This window comes from Piliocolobus tephrosceles, chromosome 9, assembly GCF_002776525.5.
Source record: "Piliocolobus tephrosceles isolate RC106 chromosome 9, ASM277652v3, whole genome shotgun sequence".
NCBI classification, from domain to species: Eukaryota; Metazoa; Chordata; class Mammalia; order Primates; family Cercopithecidae; genus Piliocolobus; species Piliocolobus tephrosceles.
The window spans coordinates 66,301,918-66,319,159 of record NC_045442.1 but is presented as its reverse complement, the minus strand read 5'-3'; the positions used below and the strand labels follow the sequence as shown (position 1 = coordinate 66,319,159).

General features: G+C 46.9%; 1 protein-coding gene across 1 annotated transcript in view; it reads right to left on the bottom strand.

Annotated features, from left to right (window-relative positions):
• The window catches only part of LOC111537903 (core histone macro-H2A.2), a 59,214-nt gene that overhangs the window by 5,091 nt on the left and 36,881 nt on the right, over positions 1-17,242 (bottom strand). The window contains exons 3-7 of the mRNA XM_023205043.3: positions 16,514-16,620; positions 14,774-14,971; positions 12,903-13,013; positions 11,302-11,401; positions 6,818-6,907 (exon numbers count right to left, since the gene is read on the bottom strand). Of these exons, the coding sequence (XP_023060811.1) occupies positions 6,818-6,907; positions 11,302-11,401; positions 12,903-13,013; positions 14,774-14,971; positions 16,514-16,620 (606 nt within the window). The remainder of the gene's footprint in view (positions 1-6,817; positions 6,908-11,301; positions 11,402-12,902; positions 13,014-14,773; positions 14,972-16,513; positions 16,621-17,242) is intronic.

The following is a 17,242-nucleotide window of genomic DNA, read 5'->3' as shown; positions in this document are numbered from 1 at the left end:
GTGTCATCATATGTGAACGCCTGAGTGCAGGACCCAGGCCACACAATACACCGAGGCTCTGGGTAGGGGCCTGCCACACGTGCTGACTCTACCACCATGTATATTTGTGCACCAGAAGCAGAGTGTCCCTCTTAGACCTGAATAATGATGCCCCCAAAACCGGAGGCTGCTGTGCTGAGAACCAAGGACCCTGGGGATGGGCCTTGTCTGCATGGTGCGATTTTCCCGAGCACCTGGCTGCTACTGTATGCCGGATGGAGTTTGGCTTGTTACAGTCATGGCTGATTTATTTCACATATTTAAAAAGTATAATCACGTTACTAGCAGAATGGTGTTATTTCTCTAATGTAAAGTATTTTTTTTTGAGACAGGGTCTCCCCCTGTCGCCCAGGCTGGAGTGCAGTGGCTCGATCACTGCCTCTTGGGTTCAAGCGATTTAATTCTCCTGCCTCAGCTTCCCGAGTAGCTGGGATTACAGGCACCCGCCACCACGCTCGGCCAATTTTTTGTATTTTTAGTAGAGATGGGGAGTTTCACCATGTTGGCCAGGTTGGTCTTGAACTCGTGACCTCAAGTGATCCACCCGCCTCGGCCTCCCAAAGTGCTAGGATTATATTGCACCCAGCCAAAAGTCATATTTAAATAAAAGGAGTATGTTCCTATTGGCAATGTCAAACATCCAATCAAGTAAAAAATGACTTTCAGGGTAGTACACGATGACATTTCAGTCCAGAACAAAGTACGTTCGTGGCAACTGGCGATGAATAACACGGCTTATAGCCGTAATGCTTTGTAATGTTCTCCAGAGGTGTCAAGGATGAGGGTCAAGTTATTGCAAGGGTTGTGACCCTGGTATTTGGTAAGCACCTATCCACGTAATGACTAGCGGCATTCTCTTACCTAATGTGGTGTCGCCTGGTGGAGACCTGCATTCTGAGGGTGGCAGTGCTGCTGCTGGGAGCTTCTAGAACCTTCTCCCAGGTGAGCCATCACAGTTCTTGGAGTCATCACAGCAAAAGGGGACTCTAGGGTGGCCCCTTATTCTGCTGAGAGGCTGCTACTGCTGATGCCTGGTTTCCATGACACTATGGATTTTCTTTTAACAGTGCCTCAGTTTCCCACAATGGCCTCTCCTCTTCCTGCATGTCTGGACCCAGTGCTCTTCTTTCTGCTGCAGCCCCAGCTCCTACGCAGCCATCTGCAAGCCATTTTCCTCCTTAGCTTTCAACAGGGACCTGCACCTCATGACCCTTCTGGGGCCCCAGGGCTAACACGTGCCCAGTAAAATGGCCATTCACTCCTGAAACCCGATTCCCCATTTTCCCTCTCTGTCACTGCAGACATCATCAGTTTCCTCTGCCTTGTCCCATTCCAGGCCCAAGTGCTTCATTTTCACCCCCACTCCACCTCCACCCTCATCCAATACAGCTTTCTCGATGATCTTTGGGCCCCTGCCCTCCTTCTGCCAAACCATTCTCCATACGGTTGCTGGAGTCAAGGTCCTTAAACTCCACATTTAAACTTAGAATCTGCAACTGCTCCTGATTGCCAGCCTGACCTTACTGCAGTCCTCCCAGGCTCCCTTCATGGTCTGCCCCTCTCCCCTTGGAGTCTATCCATTTCTTGCTCTTTCTGGATGCCCAGTTGTTCTCCGGCCAGTGGGCTCAGTCCCCTGCACACATGGGTCTGGCTACACCTGTGTCTCCACACCTGGCTATCCTCCTTTGTCGCTGACTCCCTCACCCATTCTCTCTGGGCCTCTGCCATTCGCTTCAGCAGCCAGCAGTGCTGTGATATACTGTGCTACCCTGGGGTCCCCGCCTGGTTGTAAAGTTCAGGAGTGTTCAGGGCCTACATTCACATCCACATCCCGATGCCTGTGCCTGACAGCACACACTGTAGATGCTTAACGTGAACTGGTTCTGCCCCAGATGACGTCTTCACTGAAGCACTTTTGTATTCCTTGCTGCTGCCTGGCTCCTACCACAGTCACTGGCAGGCAGGTGCTCAAATATTCAACAAAAGAATGAAAGGCCCGACTTTTCATCAGCTTGTCAGCCTGGAAACCCTACTTCTGCCTCCAGCTTCTGCCTCCCTGAACGTGCAGCATCACTATCTCTCACTGGCTCTGCTCCTGAAATATTTTCTTGATCCACCCTCCCCCACCCCCTGCCACAGGGTGGGCCTGTACTGCAGTTGGTCTGTTTTAACCATGTTAAGATGCACTTTTTTTTTTGTTTAAACATTTTAATATTGTTGAAATCAGAAAGCATCTTAGAATTGCTGTCAGCCTGGAGCTGAGTTCTTCCAAAAAGAAATTACATTTCCTTCTATGTCACCTGGGGACACTACCAAACTAAGGCCGTGTCTCACTCTCTTCTCTGCCTGAGGTTTTGAGCTGCACTGGATCTGGCTGCAAATCTTCAGGAGCACTGGCTTGTGGTTCAAATTCTTTTTCTTTTTTTTAAAGACAGAGTTTCACTCTTGTTGCCCAGGCTGGAGTGCAATAGCGCGATCACGGCTCACTGCAACCTCCTCCGGGTTCAAGCGATTCTCCTGCCTCAGCCTCCCAAGTGGCTAAGATTACAGGCACCCATCACCATGCCTGGCTAATTTTTGTATTGTTACTAGAGACAGGGTTTCTCCATGTTGGTCAGGCTGGTCTCAAACTCCCGACTTCAGGTGATCCACCCACCTCTGCCTCTCAAAGTGCTTTGATTACAGGCGTGACCCACCATGCCTGGCCAAATTCTTTAGTGAGGCTTTTTTCTCCCCTACTATATATTTGCTGCTCCTTTCTGCATGGTGGGTTCATGTCTTGCTTGCTTGCTGTTATACTCAATGTGCCCCAGCTTTATGTGGGGCCTCCTATTAGACACCTTATTTTGGAAACTTAATTTTTTTTAGTGGTACATACAAAAAAAAATATATCTTACAACTGATGGTGTTTTAAAATGAAATGTAATGTGCTGTTAGACAGTGGTGAACCATCTCCCCTTCTCCATTTTTACCAGGGTGCTACCACTCACTGGCCCCAGGCCATGGCTTCTTACACCTAACATATTTGCACCAATGTCTTAGCTGAAAATTGTGTCCTGCAGCGCTCTCCTTCCTTCCAGGTTCATGTCTATTTCCTCGGTGCAGACTTTTGTATTCTTTGCAGCTAGTGTCTGGATTGCTGCCTCTCAACTTCTACACGTCTGAAATTATACATCTTTTGTCCTCATTCTTGAATGATAACGTAACAAAATGTGGAATTCTTGGTTGACAGTTTTTTTCCCCCTTCAGTGCTTTGAAGCTATTTCTTTCCTGTTTCCAAACATCTTTTTTTTGCTGATGAGAAGTCTGCTGTCACTAGAAGAACCATCATTTCTTTACAAATGATCTGCCTCTCCTCTCGGGTTACTTTGAAGGTTTCTTTTGATTTTTCAATTTCTGGGGCTTCACCACAACACTCCAGGTTTTGGATTTATTTTCATGTATTTTGCTTGATATTTTCAGCTTAAGGGCTCATGCTTCATCCTAGAAAATTCTCAGCTATGATCTCCTTAAATACTGCTTCTCTACTTTCTATTTCTGCCTTTGGAACTCTGTTTAGAAGTGTGTTGTGCTGGGCACGGTGGCTCCCGCCTGTAATCCTAGCATTTTGGGAGGCTGAGGCAGGAGGATCACTTGAGCCCAGCAGTTCGAGATCAGCCTGGGCAACATAGCAAGATCCCATCTCTATTTAAGAAATAATTTAAAAAAGAAGTGTGTTGGAGCCTCTCATTCTGTGTAGAGCAGCTATTTTTCCTCTCCTTTGCACCCTATCAGGCAGTTTCTGGTGAATCTTCCCCATACCCAGGCCCCCAGTTCAGATGCCATCTTAGATAACTGAGTTGGGGCTTGGTCTCATGGTTATATTGGGGATATCGTGGAGCCAAACGTTGAGTCAGAGGGCAGTGTGGCCCTGGGCTTCGGTGAGGGCTCTCTTCTCCCTTCTGCTACCCTAGAAAGACAGATTTTTATACAAGTTGTAGCCCTGGGTAGTGGCTAGAGCTTTGGCTTCCTGTAAAGGCCACAAGAGTCTCATGCAGCCCCTTGCTTTGAGCAGTGAGCCTGGCTCTGGCCCTCTTTATACATGAAGCGACACTGCATCTTACAGACCTGGAGCCCAGGCCTGGGGCAGCGGCCTCCTGGAGGTGCTGCTGCAGCCCTCCTGCCTCTGTCTACATGGAGGCTTATCTTATATTTGAGTGTGGCTCTGTCTGACAGTTTTTAAAGAGACACTGCATCTATTACTGCTATGCCTGTGGGGAGTGGTGGGTGGAGATTTCAAGTGTGGGCTCTTGTTCTTTCTGGACTAGAAGCCCCCATTACTTTTTTCCTTTTCTTTCTTTCTTGTTTTCTTTTGAGACAGAGTCTTGCTCTGTCGCCCAGGCTGGAGTGCAATGGCGTGATCTTGGCTTACTGCAACCTCCACTTCCCAGGTTCAAGCGATTCTCCTGCCTCAGCCTCTGACTAGCTGGGATTACAGGCATATGCCACCACGCCTGACTAATTTTTGTATTTTTAGTAGAGACAGGGTTTCACCATGTTGGTCAGGCTAGTGTCGAACTCCTGACCTCGTGATCCACCTGCCTCAGCCTCCCAAAGTGCTGGGATTACAGGCGTGAGCCACCGTGCCCAGGCCCTACTTTTATAACAATCAAGTCTAATCTGGACAGCCCCCTGCTTAAACTTCCAAGTGCCCTCGTGTCCATGTAGGGTCAGGTCCAGACTCCTTCGCACAGCCCACAGACCCAGCCTCACCCTGACTGCTGTTTCTCTCCTCCCACATGCTGACCCAAGACTCCCTGCTCATGCAAGACCCGCGTCTTCTCACATGCAGTGCTCCTATTGCCCTCCGTGTCCCACCCCCAAGGGCTCTCACAGCCTCACTGCCGTCCTCCCACACTCCCCTACGCTGAGGTTGTGGCTCCTGCTCTGTGGCCCAGTGATGCATCTGAGGGCAGCGGTGGGTTTTATTTTCCGCTGAAGCCCTGCAGCACTTGGCACTGACTGAGGGTACAAGGAGTGAACTGATTGGGAGTCGTGTGGGTGGGAACACCGACCTGAGGTTGGATCCACTTGTCAAAAACTTGCCCAATCACCTGGACAAGAGATGTTCAAATAAAAACTTGTGCACAGATGTTCACTGCAGCTTTATCCACAATCACCAAAGGTGGAAACAGCCCAAATGTCCAACAGCAAATGAGTGGTTAAACAAAATGGAATATTATTCAGCCATGAAAAAGAATATAAGTACTGACCCATGCTACAGTATGGATGAACTTTGAAAAAAATGTTAAGTGAGAGAAGCCACACAGAAAAGTCATATACTGCATGATCCCCTTTATATGAAATATCCAGAATAGGCAAATCCATAGAGACAGAAAGTAGATTAGTGCTTGCCAGGGCCTGAGGGGGCACTGGGCAAGACTGCTTAACGTTAGGGGGTTTGTTGGGAGAAAAGCTGAGTGTTGGGAGAAGCTGAGGCAGGGCTTGCATGTCTGACATAACGTGAAAGTCTTGGAACATGTCCGGGGTCCAGATTCTAAAACCCCTTGTGGCTGGAACACTGAGCTCTGTGCCAAAGGGTGGAAGGCTACTCCGACGCACCATAATCTGAGCCCAGGCATAAAAGCCCTCGTGGCTTCGACAGAATCCAGGGCTCATGGCTCTGGAATGTGTCTAGACTTGCTGGCTCCTTGCTCCTTGCTCTCTCAGGATCGATTGTATCTTGAGTTAAAAGAACCTGCTCTCCATTATCTCAAGCAGCAGAATATGTTCCAGATGCTTCAAAGGAAATGCTAAACTGTCACAGCTGTAGATCATGCGCTTGCCTTTCGACCCCCGTATCCTCACCACCTGTTTCTTTGTTTGATCACCAATAAATAGTCTGGCCTTCCAGAGCTCAGGGCCTTCGCAGCCTCCATACACCAGCGACAGCCCCCTGGACCCACTTTCTGTCTCAAACTGTCTTTTCTCATTCCTTTGACTCCGCTGGACTTCGTCACCCCCACGACCTGGTGTTGGGTCCGATCACCCCAACAAGGTTTCTGTGTGAGGTGACATCAAAGCGCTGGACTAGGTAGTGGTGATGGCTGCACAACACTGTAAAAGTACTTAATGCTGCTGAATTATACGCTTTAAAATAGTTCCAGTGGCTGGGTGCGGTGGCTCATGTCTGTAATCCCAGCACTTTGGGAAGCCAAGGTGGGTGGATCACTTGAGGTTAGGACTTTGAGACCAGCCTGGCCAACACGGCAAAACCTCATCTCTACTAAAAATGCAAACGCTAGCCAGGCATGGTTGCATGCGCCTGTAATTCCAGCAACTTGGGTGGCTGAGGGACAAGAATCGTTTGAACTTGGGAGGCGGAGGTTGCAGTGAGCTGAGATCATGCCACGGCACTCCAGCCTGGGTGACAGAGTGAGACTCTTTCTCAAAAAGAAAAAAAAAAAAGAAAAGAAAAAGAAAAAAAACATAGTTCCAATGGTAAGTCCTATGGTATGTATACTTTATCACACACATGCGAAGTTCACCCAATGGCTCTAGACCATTTTGGGGGATCTGATGCAAATTGACTTGAATTATTCAGACATATTGGAGTCCCCAGGACATCTGAAAGGATCTCCATGGGCCTCCTCAAATTACCTGAGATGCTGAAATAGCTTTCTGATTAGTTATGGCATGCTTTGTCTCGTAAGCTGAACGGGCATCAGGCACGTGAGGCTGGAGACTCATAGAGGAGGGTGAGGCCATGCTGGTGACAGGAGCCTAGTTCCACACTTACCTTCGGCGACTTCCAAAGGGCCTTGGGATTTGCGAAGCTCCTTTACCGTTTCCAAGAACTCTTTTCCCCCAGCCTTTTCCAAGGCTTTACCTGCAAGGAGAGCAATGGGAAGCCACTGTGGTTGTTCTTTCAATCTAATTACACTGTTTGACATACTTGTAGTAGGCCAGGAAAAAAAAAAATAGTACAGTTAGAAACTAGGAATTGAACTTCCCAATTGTTATCCTGGTTTGCCAGAGGTTGGGGGAGGCAGGGGTCTCGGGGCATCAGTGTAGCAGACTTAGACTGGCAAGCTTTTATCAAGGATCTTTTAAGGGGTGATTTGGCCATAAAGTTGGTCTCATGGCCTGAGTCCTGTAGATGATTTAAAAACAAAACAACAACAAAAAACTGAGATTCTAGTGTTGTGTCCTACAGGTTTAGTACTCATGTGGAGAGCTCTGAGGTCCCGGTCCCATCACAGTGCCATCAACATACTGTAAGTGCTTGAGTCAAAGGACAGCCACAGGCCCAGCGCAGCCAGGCATGTTGTTCGCCCACCCCGGTGCTCAGTTTTCAGTGGAGACACGCAGAGAGGCTAATCTCTACGGACTTTCCTGCCGGGAGATGCCCTGAGCCTTTGATGTTAGGGGAATGCCCTACTCTTTCTTTTTTTTCCTACCTCAGCTTTTACTTCTCCACAGGCCAAGTGGAACCCCATGGGAGATGACAGGACGCCACCTCTGACCCCGCAGGAACCCCGTCTGTGTATGTACCAGCGCATCCAGCTCTTATGTCTCTGAGATGGCACAGGTGTTTTTTCCAGACTGGGAGGACGACGGCTTTGGGGCAGCAGATGAGGTATTTTTCAGGTGTTTTCATCTTCGAATGAACTTGGTGATCTGGATGTCTGGGGCAAGTCTCAGCTCTCTCTTTATGAATCATCATTATTACTATGGTTCAGTTCAGAGTCTTCCCCAGGGCCTGGGTGGTGATGCTCCCCCACTCCACACTCGAGCCTCAAGTATATGTGGCGAGCCATAGTACATTGTGCAGATCGTTTAGGACAAGTGTCTATTCCAGTGGTCACTGTCCACTGGGGGAGGGCGTGCAGAGGGGATTTCTTCATTAATGTGCTTGGGTTTCCATGATGCAACTGAGAAATGGTGATTGTGCATTATACCCAGCACCTCTGAGGCTCCTTTCTGGCCCCCAGATTCCTGGACACTGTTGATCTATTGGGTCCAGAAGCCTGGAGAAGGCCGAGTAACTGAAGCTGGTAGCCAGTTCATGTTGAGAAGCAGAGGACTAGGTCTACATTGGTGCCCTCTGCATTCAGGTCAAGGGCCAAATGGGAATGTGCAGAAGGCAAGGGGAATCCACCCTCCTCACTGAAGACTTTTAAGAAAAAAGCAGCCTGGAGAGAGGTATTTTTCTCTCTACAGAAGCATTCCCAAGAAGGAAAGGAGCAATGCTAGAATGAGAATACCGCAGCTTTGCAACTCCTAACAAATAGCGGAATCTAGAGAAGAGGCATCAGTGGCCCCCAGCATCACACCAAGACAGACAACCAGGCACGACACGCCTCCTCAGGCATGCGCGCTCACCACTGACCAAGGGGTCTTGGCAAAGTTTTCGAACCTATACCTCATGAAACCTCGAGATCCAACCACCAAGTTATAAAAAGCAAAGAAACATGTTTCATGATGCCAGGAGGATGTAATCAACAAAATCTGGACTGCATGAAACCCCATAGGACAAATGGCCCAGCTTCCTCAACAAACGAATTGCAAAGAAATAAGAAAGAGATGAAGGAGGAACCTAAGGTATAAGAGACTTATCAACCAACTGCAGTGCGTGGACTGATTTGGATCCAAAATCAAATAAACCAATTTTCTTTCTTTCCTTTCTTCCTTTCTCTCCCCGTCCTTCCCTTCCTGCTTCCTTCTCTCCCTTCCCTTCCTTCCTTTCTCTCTCTGTCTCTCTCCCTCTCTCCCTCTCTCTTTTTCTTTCTCTCTCTTTCTTTCGAGACCAGGTCTCATTCTGTGTACTCTGTGGCCCAGACTGGAGTGTAGTGGCGTGATCACCGTTCACTGCAGCCTAGAACTCCTGGGCTTAAGTGATCCTCCTACCTCAGCCTCCCACCTTAGCTGGCAGCACAGGCACGTGCCAACACGCCCGGCTAATTTTTGTATTTTTTTGTAGAGATGGGGTTTCGCCATGTGCCCAGGTTGGTCTGGAACTTCTGAGCTCAAGTGGTCTGCCCACCTCAGCCTCCCAAAGTGCTGGGATTACAGGTATGAGCCACCATACTCAGGCCCCCCTTTTTTATAAGAGATGGGGATCCCACTATATTGTCCAGGCTGGTCTCAAATTCCTGGGCTCAAGCAATCCTCCTGCCTCAGCTTCCCAAGTAGCTGGGACTACAGGAGTGTGCCACTGTGCCTGGCTTAAACAAATGTTTAAGAAACTTGACATTTATGATGTAACTGGAATTGGAACACTGGTAATTTGTTGATATTGCTATCTTTTTAAAGGTACAATAATGGTAGTGTGGCTGTGTTGTTAGTAAACAGCCCTTATCTGTTAGAAGTCATTGTGAAATATTCACAGATAAAATGACTTCGGGAAGTATGTGGAGGGGGTAAGAGTTGGAACAAAGGTGGCCATGGGTGGTGATTACTGCATCTGATTGAGTAGGGTTTCATTATAATTTTCTGTTATTTTTGTTTATGCTTGACTTTTCCCATAATAACATAATGTTTTGAAAAGATTAAGGCAGGGCCTTGGCTGTTGGGATGATTAGTTTGGGTGACTAGGTGGTGGAGAATGGAATCATAATGGGAGGGACTCCTCCTAACACAGCAGCAACAAAACAACTGTCAATTACTACGTGCCTAGGAGCCCAGCACTGTGCCAGGCCCCATCACAGCAGCCCCGTGGGACAGGTACTATTGCTATCCTCCCTTACAGAGGAGGAAACAGGTTCAGGGAGGTTTAGATGCCTGCCAAAGGTCACACAGCTAGGAAGCAATTCAGAAAAGCCAGGACAGTCCAGGCAGGCCGACCTGGAACCTGCCCTCTTAACCACCTGGCTGCCTTTAGCCCATTTCTCCTCACAAGACCCTGAAGAGGCTGGTCTTAGAATCCACTGCTGGAATCTGAGCGTGAATTTCTGCTCTCAGACCAGTGCTCTTTCCACTCTGCCACCATGCCAATTAAAGAAAAGAAGCATATTGTTTTTCTTACATAAAAATTTCATTACTATAGAAATGTGTAAAGTATGAACACTGCAATGTGTCAGTGAGAGACAGGACACCTATTAAAAAAGCTCCAGATGAAGGCCACTAGAGGGCGCCCTTCCAAGGAGCGTGGAAGGAGACTTGTTTCTCTGTAATGCTGACTTTTCCCAGGGCTGTCCTGTCTCCTTTTCAGCACAGCAAGTGGCCTCTGATGCCAGGAGGAAGCCCTGAGTGAGTCCAGCTGCCAGGGTCCCCTGGTGCTACCACCCAGGGCTGAACTACTAGCATCTACCTCAAATTGCCTCCCTCACAGGCAAGCCCTGTACCCTAGGGACAAAGCCCCTTCTTTGCTTACTTTACCCTTTCCATGGAGAGTTTAAGGCAGTTCTGCTTGGTAAAAATGGATGGGATGGGGACTGTTAGCATGCTGTTATTTCCGGCGCCCGTAACAGCTTATCCTCCCAAGCTCCTCCACCCTGGCTAGTAATAGATCCCTCTGCCACTCGTGGGACAGGTGGCAAACCACAGGCAAAATAACTCAGTGCTCATAGCTTAATGGACAACCTAATTTTTTTCTAGATGTCCATTTCCCTTTTATCAATAGCACTCTCAATATTTAAGCTTACGATATATGTAAACATGTACAACAATATTTACAGTAGCACTATTCACTATAGCCCAAACTGGAAATGACCCCAAATGTCATCCGTGGTGGAATAGATCAATAAACTGTCATATATTTATACAGTGTAATACTACAAGCAAGGAAAATGAATGAATACAATCATACTCAACAACATGGATACATTTCACAATACTAAGTTGAGCAAAAGAGGACAAGATTTCATTTTTACAAAATTCAAGACAGATGAAACCCATCTCTGCTTTGAGAAGAAGGGACAGTGGCTACCCTTGGAGGACATACTGACTGGGAGTGGGACCGAGGGAGACTTCTTGGGTGCTGGTAAGGGTCTGCTTCAGGATCTTGGTGCTAGTTGCACAGTGGGGTTCACTTTGAGAAAAATTCATCAAGCTCTACGCTAATGATTTGCTTTTACACAATACCCCAATAAAAATTTCAAAAATATATGCAGAATTAAAAGTTAGCTTCTCTCTAGTGAAGCTGTTCAACTACACATAAAGACAGAGTTTGACATGGGACCCCAGCAATGGGATAGCCGGTTGACAATGACCAGCTTCACAAGAACTTGCCAGAACAGTGGCCTATTCTATGGCACTTCTACTGAAGTCTCAGGACCTTACCTATATCTTCTTTGAGGTCAATTTCGGCTGTGGTTGGGTGGACAATGCCCTCCACTCTCATGGAGCCAATATGGCTGATGTCACTCTGGGTTAAGGACAGCTGCATTAGGAAGAAAAGGTGGAGAATGTGGAAAAGATAAAATCCTGTTGAAAAGTCCTCATATTTTACTTGCATTTATTAATTCTCTTTAATTATTCATACCCAATGTCAACATAGGGGCTGCACAGAGAGTGACAACCTCCAGTTTCCCAGGTGTCTGGCTTGCAATAAGCTCTTTGAGCTCAGCAGATTTGCTCTCCACTCTGGGGCTGGCAGCATGCAACGAATCCATTTCCTCTTCCCTGGAACAGGAACAGGACCTCCCCTCTCCTTCCTTTCTTTCTCTTACAGCTCATGCCTTTGGTTCCCAACCCTGGTGGCCCTGGTTTTCACTGATGTATCCTCTGAGCAGCTCCTGCAAGGAAGCCCAGGGCTCGCTCTCTCTTTTCCCCTCAGCATCCTGCATTCTCCCTAGAGGAGCACAAAATTAGTGGGGCAGGGCTCTGAAGTCAGTAACCTTGCTGGAGAGAAGTAATGGGCTCTGGGATCCTGACCTGGGGGTGTCTGGCTCCCTTGGCCTTTGGAGACCACAGTCTTGGGGCTACCGTTGGGAAATGCTACCCTATGTGTTCACAGTAGAGTGGAATGGAGGGCATTCTCTATTGGCCAACATGAGCGAGACCTTTATGTTCCCTTAGCTACGTGAGAGAAAGCTAATCGTCATGTAACAGTGAACGGGCCAGAGAGGGGACGTAAATTCCACCTCTTTGTTTCCCTGCTTTAATCAGTGATGAATTAGCAACCAGCCACACCGATGCTCTTCTTAGAACATGCTCTTCCCAATTCTTTGAATGGAGGCTTACTGTGTTGTCAGGATGGAAACATTCAGCTACCAGAGATATGATTAACTGACTCTTCCCTTGGGTGTCTTATTTCAGTCCCAGTTGACTTGGTAGATAAATTGTCTGCTCAGTAAACTTTACACTTGTAGGAATGAATTATTTGCATGTCTGGCTGGGCTGCTGTTGTGTTGCTGAAGACTGTTCAAATGTATAGCCCTGTTTGTTTTCTTTCTAAAGCCTAGGAAGGCAGGCAGACTGAATTATTGGCAAATAATTCATTTCTAATACCAAGGATATTCGGGAAACATATATTTCTATTTTCTTTCTTTGATAAATTACATTGAACCATGTAAGATGGGCCTCTCAGAAGCTGTTTGAGAAAGTTAGCTATGGATTTTTTTTTTTTTTTTTGGCAGATGTAGAAATAACTGGGGTGTGTGGAATTCCCAGCAAAACCAGTAATGCCATTCTATCTACTGACCAGAAAGAGCCTCCATGCTTACCGTCTGACCAATGTTAGCATTAACAATTCTCAGCAAAAAAGAACAATTCTCACTCTCACAATGCCGACACTGCCACAGCTCTTTAGTTTAAAAATGAATAATTCAAGACTGCAGTGAAAATCATTATTGGGGAGCAAGGGAGGCATCGTTTGTAAACAGTAGGTTATAAAAATACAGTAGTGTTTTAATATAGCACAATGCAATTCTCTTTGTTACCTTCTGTCCCAGAACAAGGCTCTTAGAAGACAGAATGGTGAATCCATCCCCTGGCCCGTCTTCAGAGGTGGAATTTGAAGTTCCTTCTTTATCGCTGTCCTTTGGTTTGGACTGTTGGTAAAAATCAGAAGGCCAGATGAGAACCAATCCAGAAAAAGCCTGAGGGGCCTTTATTAAGCTCTTCTCATGGCTGCCACCAAGTTGAATATGAAAGGAAGCAGTTAGGTGATGTGTTCTGCTGTTTCTTGAAGGAGGGAAGCAAAAGTCAGCAATATAAGGAAAGAAAGGGTACCCCAAAATAGCAAAACAGAAAGTGTGTTAAAGGGCTCACGCGTACCTACAGTCCTCAACTACCCCTGTGCACCACCAGTGCGTTGTCCTTGCTCATTTCAATGCCTGCAGCTCATGACAACAAGCACTGGAGCCGGGTGGGGCCGTTGATAGCCCATTGCTTAGCCTTCTTTCTCCCCAGGATTTCTCGGGGCACAGAGGCAGTGTGGAATGAAGCGCCCACAACTTCTACAGCAGGGCTGTCCAATAGAACTTTCTGTGATCAAGGAAATACTCTGTTTTGATCCTCAATAATGTTGCTGAGTGCTTGAAATGTGGCTGGTACAATCAAGGAGCTGAATTTTAAATTTGATTTAGTTTTCATTCAAATCTAAATAGCCTTGGCTGGGTGGGTGCCTTAGCTCACACTTACAATTCCAATGCTTTCAGAGGCTGAGGCAGGAGGGTCACTTGAGCCCAGGAGTTTGAGGCTACAGTGAGCTATGATCTCGCCACTGCATTCCTGCGCTCCAGCCTGGGTGACAGAGTGAGACCCCTGTCTCTTAAAAAATAAATAAATAAATAAAGCTACATGTGACCAGTGGTCACTGTACTGGGCAACACAGGAAAACATTATTCTATCAGTGGCGTCTCTGAGCTAAGCTACCTAGCATTATTAAGCTATCCCAAACACCTGAAATTCCACTGGTGGAACTCAAGGAACGCTTGCAGGAGACTAGAGGCTGTTTGGAAGGCAATACGGAGCTCTGCAGACACATACGACGCAGGTTCCCGGCTACCGTCTCTCACTTCAGAATTTGCTGGGGGTAGTAAAAGGGATCTGAAAACCATCCTTGCTTAGGGTTTGGAAACCTAGAGAAGACCTATTTGATGATTTCAGCTCTAACCTCAAAGGCCCTTTATTCTTTTACCCGTATGTTCTTGTCATTTTCTTCCGGCACCACGCTGCAAGAGTCCTTGGTCCTTCAGAGGTGCCTGCTACACTGTCATTGTTTCATCTTTAAACTTGTGAGTGTCTTACTGTCTGTTTGGGTTGCTCTAACAAAATGCCATAGACTGGCTGGCTCACGAACAACAGAAACCTCTTTTTTTTTTTGTTTCTGAGACAGGGTCTTGCACTGTCACAAAGGCTCTTGTGCAGTGGCGCCATCATGGCTCACTGCAGCCTCTAACTCCTGGGCTCAAGCCATCCTCCTGCCTTGGCCTCCCAAAGTGTTGGGATTATAGGCATGAGCCACTGTGACTGGCCCAGAAACTTGTTTCTCATAGTTCTGGAGGCAGGAAGTCCTTGGAGCAGGCAGATTCCGTGCCTGGCAAGGGCTCGCTTCCTGGTAGATGATGCTTTCTAGCTGTGTCCTCACATGGCAGAAGGGTCCCTCTGCCTCCCTCAGGCCTCTTTTATAAGGGGACTGTTCCCATTCATGAGGACTCTGCCCTCATGATCTAGTTACCTCTCAAAGCCTCACCGCGTAATCCTATGCCCCTGGGGTTAGGTTTCAACATATGAATTGTGGGGGAACACAGACGTTCAGACCATTGCCGTGGGAGTGCCTGGCTCAGGACATGCAGCCTCGGCTCACCTTTTTGGACGTCCGTGGTTTGGCAGCCTTGGATTTCTTCCCCCCCTTCTTGCCTGACGTGGCCTTTCTGCCTCTTTTCTCTGGGGGCGGGGAGAGGATCGTTTCCGACTTGCCTTTGGTCCCTCGCTTTTTGGCCAGCAGTTCGGGGTGAATTCTGGGCAGGACGCCTCCACTGGCGATGGTCACTCCTTTCAGCAGCTGAAGAGAGAAACGCATGCACTCATGTAGCAAACAGCCGGCTAGTACTCAATTTCATACAGTTCTTTTTTTTTTTGAGGCTAGAGTTCAGTGGCGAGATCTTGGCTCACTGCAGACTCCGCCTCCAGGTTCAAGCAATTCTCTTGCCTCAGCCTCCTGAGCAGCCGGGATTAGAGGCACCTGCCACCACCCCCAGCTAATTTTTGTATTTTTAGTAGAGACAGGGTTTCACCATGTTGGCCAGGCTGGTCTTGAACTCCTAACCTCAGGTGATCCACCTGCCTCAGCTTCCCAAGGTGCTGGGATTACAGGCGTAGGCCACTAAGCCTGGCCTGGATTTAATACAGTTCTAACTGTCAAATGTGGCCTCCGCTTTCCTAAAGAAACTGCATAATACACCATTTAATTGGCTTTTCCCACTTTCAGTTGTAGAGCATTTCTCTGTAGGTTAACAAGGCATCCTGTGATGTTGTACAGAAAGCAAAACAAAGCAAAGCAAAATAGAAGGGATATAGAAGTTGCCCAGGGCTCTGGAATTCCAGACACAACAGAGGATAAGGAGGTTCCCATGTGGGGAGCGCAGCTTGAGAAAATGAGGTTCAAAGGTCATTGCAAAGACTAGACTCAGTTAATGACGAACCAGTTGTCTCCACAAGCTTGCACATACATTCCATCAGTAAAGTATGTCTGGCCATGCTCCTCCCAATCAATATAAGTTAATTTATCAGTAAAGAACAGACATGTACTACTCCACTAATATATTCTGCAAATTCGAAACCAACACTACCCAAAACGTGGTCTGCGACCACAGCTCACCCATGAACTGGTAATTACCCATCAGTGACAAGAGAAGTATAGTAAGCATCTAGAAACTTTCATAGCAAACTGACAGTTACTGTGTATCTGTTGAATCTGATAACAAAAAATCATGGCTTGTAGTTTGCTTTTTAATTTTTCTAATAATTGTTATTACATTTTTGGAAATTATCAGTCCATGACGGATTGGCCATAAAAACGGCTTCTTCACTATATTTTGAGAAGAATGAGATTAGAAAATAAAGATAAATAAAAAGAAACAGAAATAAAAATTCTTATACCATTTACTACCACCTCACATATACTGTGGGTGAAGAGGGGCTATTCACTTGACTTTGGGGTCAGTTTCGGAATATAAAGGGTCAGTTCTAAAATATAAAGTCTTCTGCCTTCATCAGAAAAAATTGTCGGCTAAGTTTGGGTGAAGAAAGTGAAGAGAATAACATTTGTGCTACACCTTCCTCAGCAACACAGAACTTGTCTTTAAAGAGAAAAGAAAGGTCTGATAAAACCTAGAATATACAATGAGATCTATGCCAGAAGCAATTTTATTTTGAATCTGAATGACAGAGCTAGCAGAATTTGTTCTTTTATATGGCCTGAGTTTTTTTTGTATAAAGGTAATTGGGAACTGCAGCAGGAGTGACTCATGGCCACCACTCAGACCCACACATTAGCATGTTTGGCAAACCCATTCTGCGGCTTCCCTCGATGCTTCAGACATACCTGGTTGAGCTCCTCGTCATTGGCAACTGCCAGCAAGATGTGTCTCGGGGCTATCCGGGCCTTCTTGTTGTCCCTCGCGGCATTCCCAGCCAATTCTAGAATTTCCGCTGAAATTACAAGGAGGCGTTAACAAGCAATCACAGAATGGGGTCCAAGCTAAAGCTTTTCTTTAGAAATGGCCTTCAAGTTTGATCACATTTATTCATTTGTGATTTCTATGTCTCGGCCTGGAAAGAAATCCAGGAAGCATAAGAGAATTCAGGTTAGTCCCAGCTACTCAGGAGGCCAAGGCAGGAGGATCGCTTGAGCCCAGCCAGGAGTTCAAGGCTGCAGAGGGCTATGATTGTGCCACTGCACCTCTGCCTGGGCACAGAGTGAGACCCTGTCTCTAAAAACAAAAATTTTAATTAAAACATTTTTAAAAAGAAAAAATAAGGTCACAGAGAAGTAAGCTATTTTAGCAAGATGTCATCCAATCCTGTGGCAAAGCCTCCTGGTTGTCCCTCAGCATCAGTTCTCCCTCTTCATCTTCTTCCTTGGTACAGGACTTCTGATTTTTTTTTTTTTTTGCCAAGCCCATAACTGCAGGAAGACCATATTCCTCTTGATAAGTGTGGTTCTGTGGCCAATATTTGGCCAAAGAAGGCAAGCCGTTGTGTTGTCTGGTCCTTCCGGGAAGTGTCCATCAAGGAAGGGGCTATGCCCTTCTCTCCTTTCTAATGGTGGGCT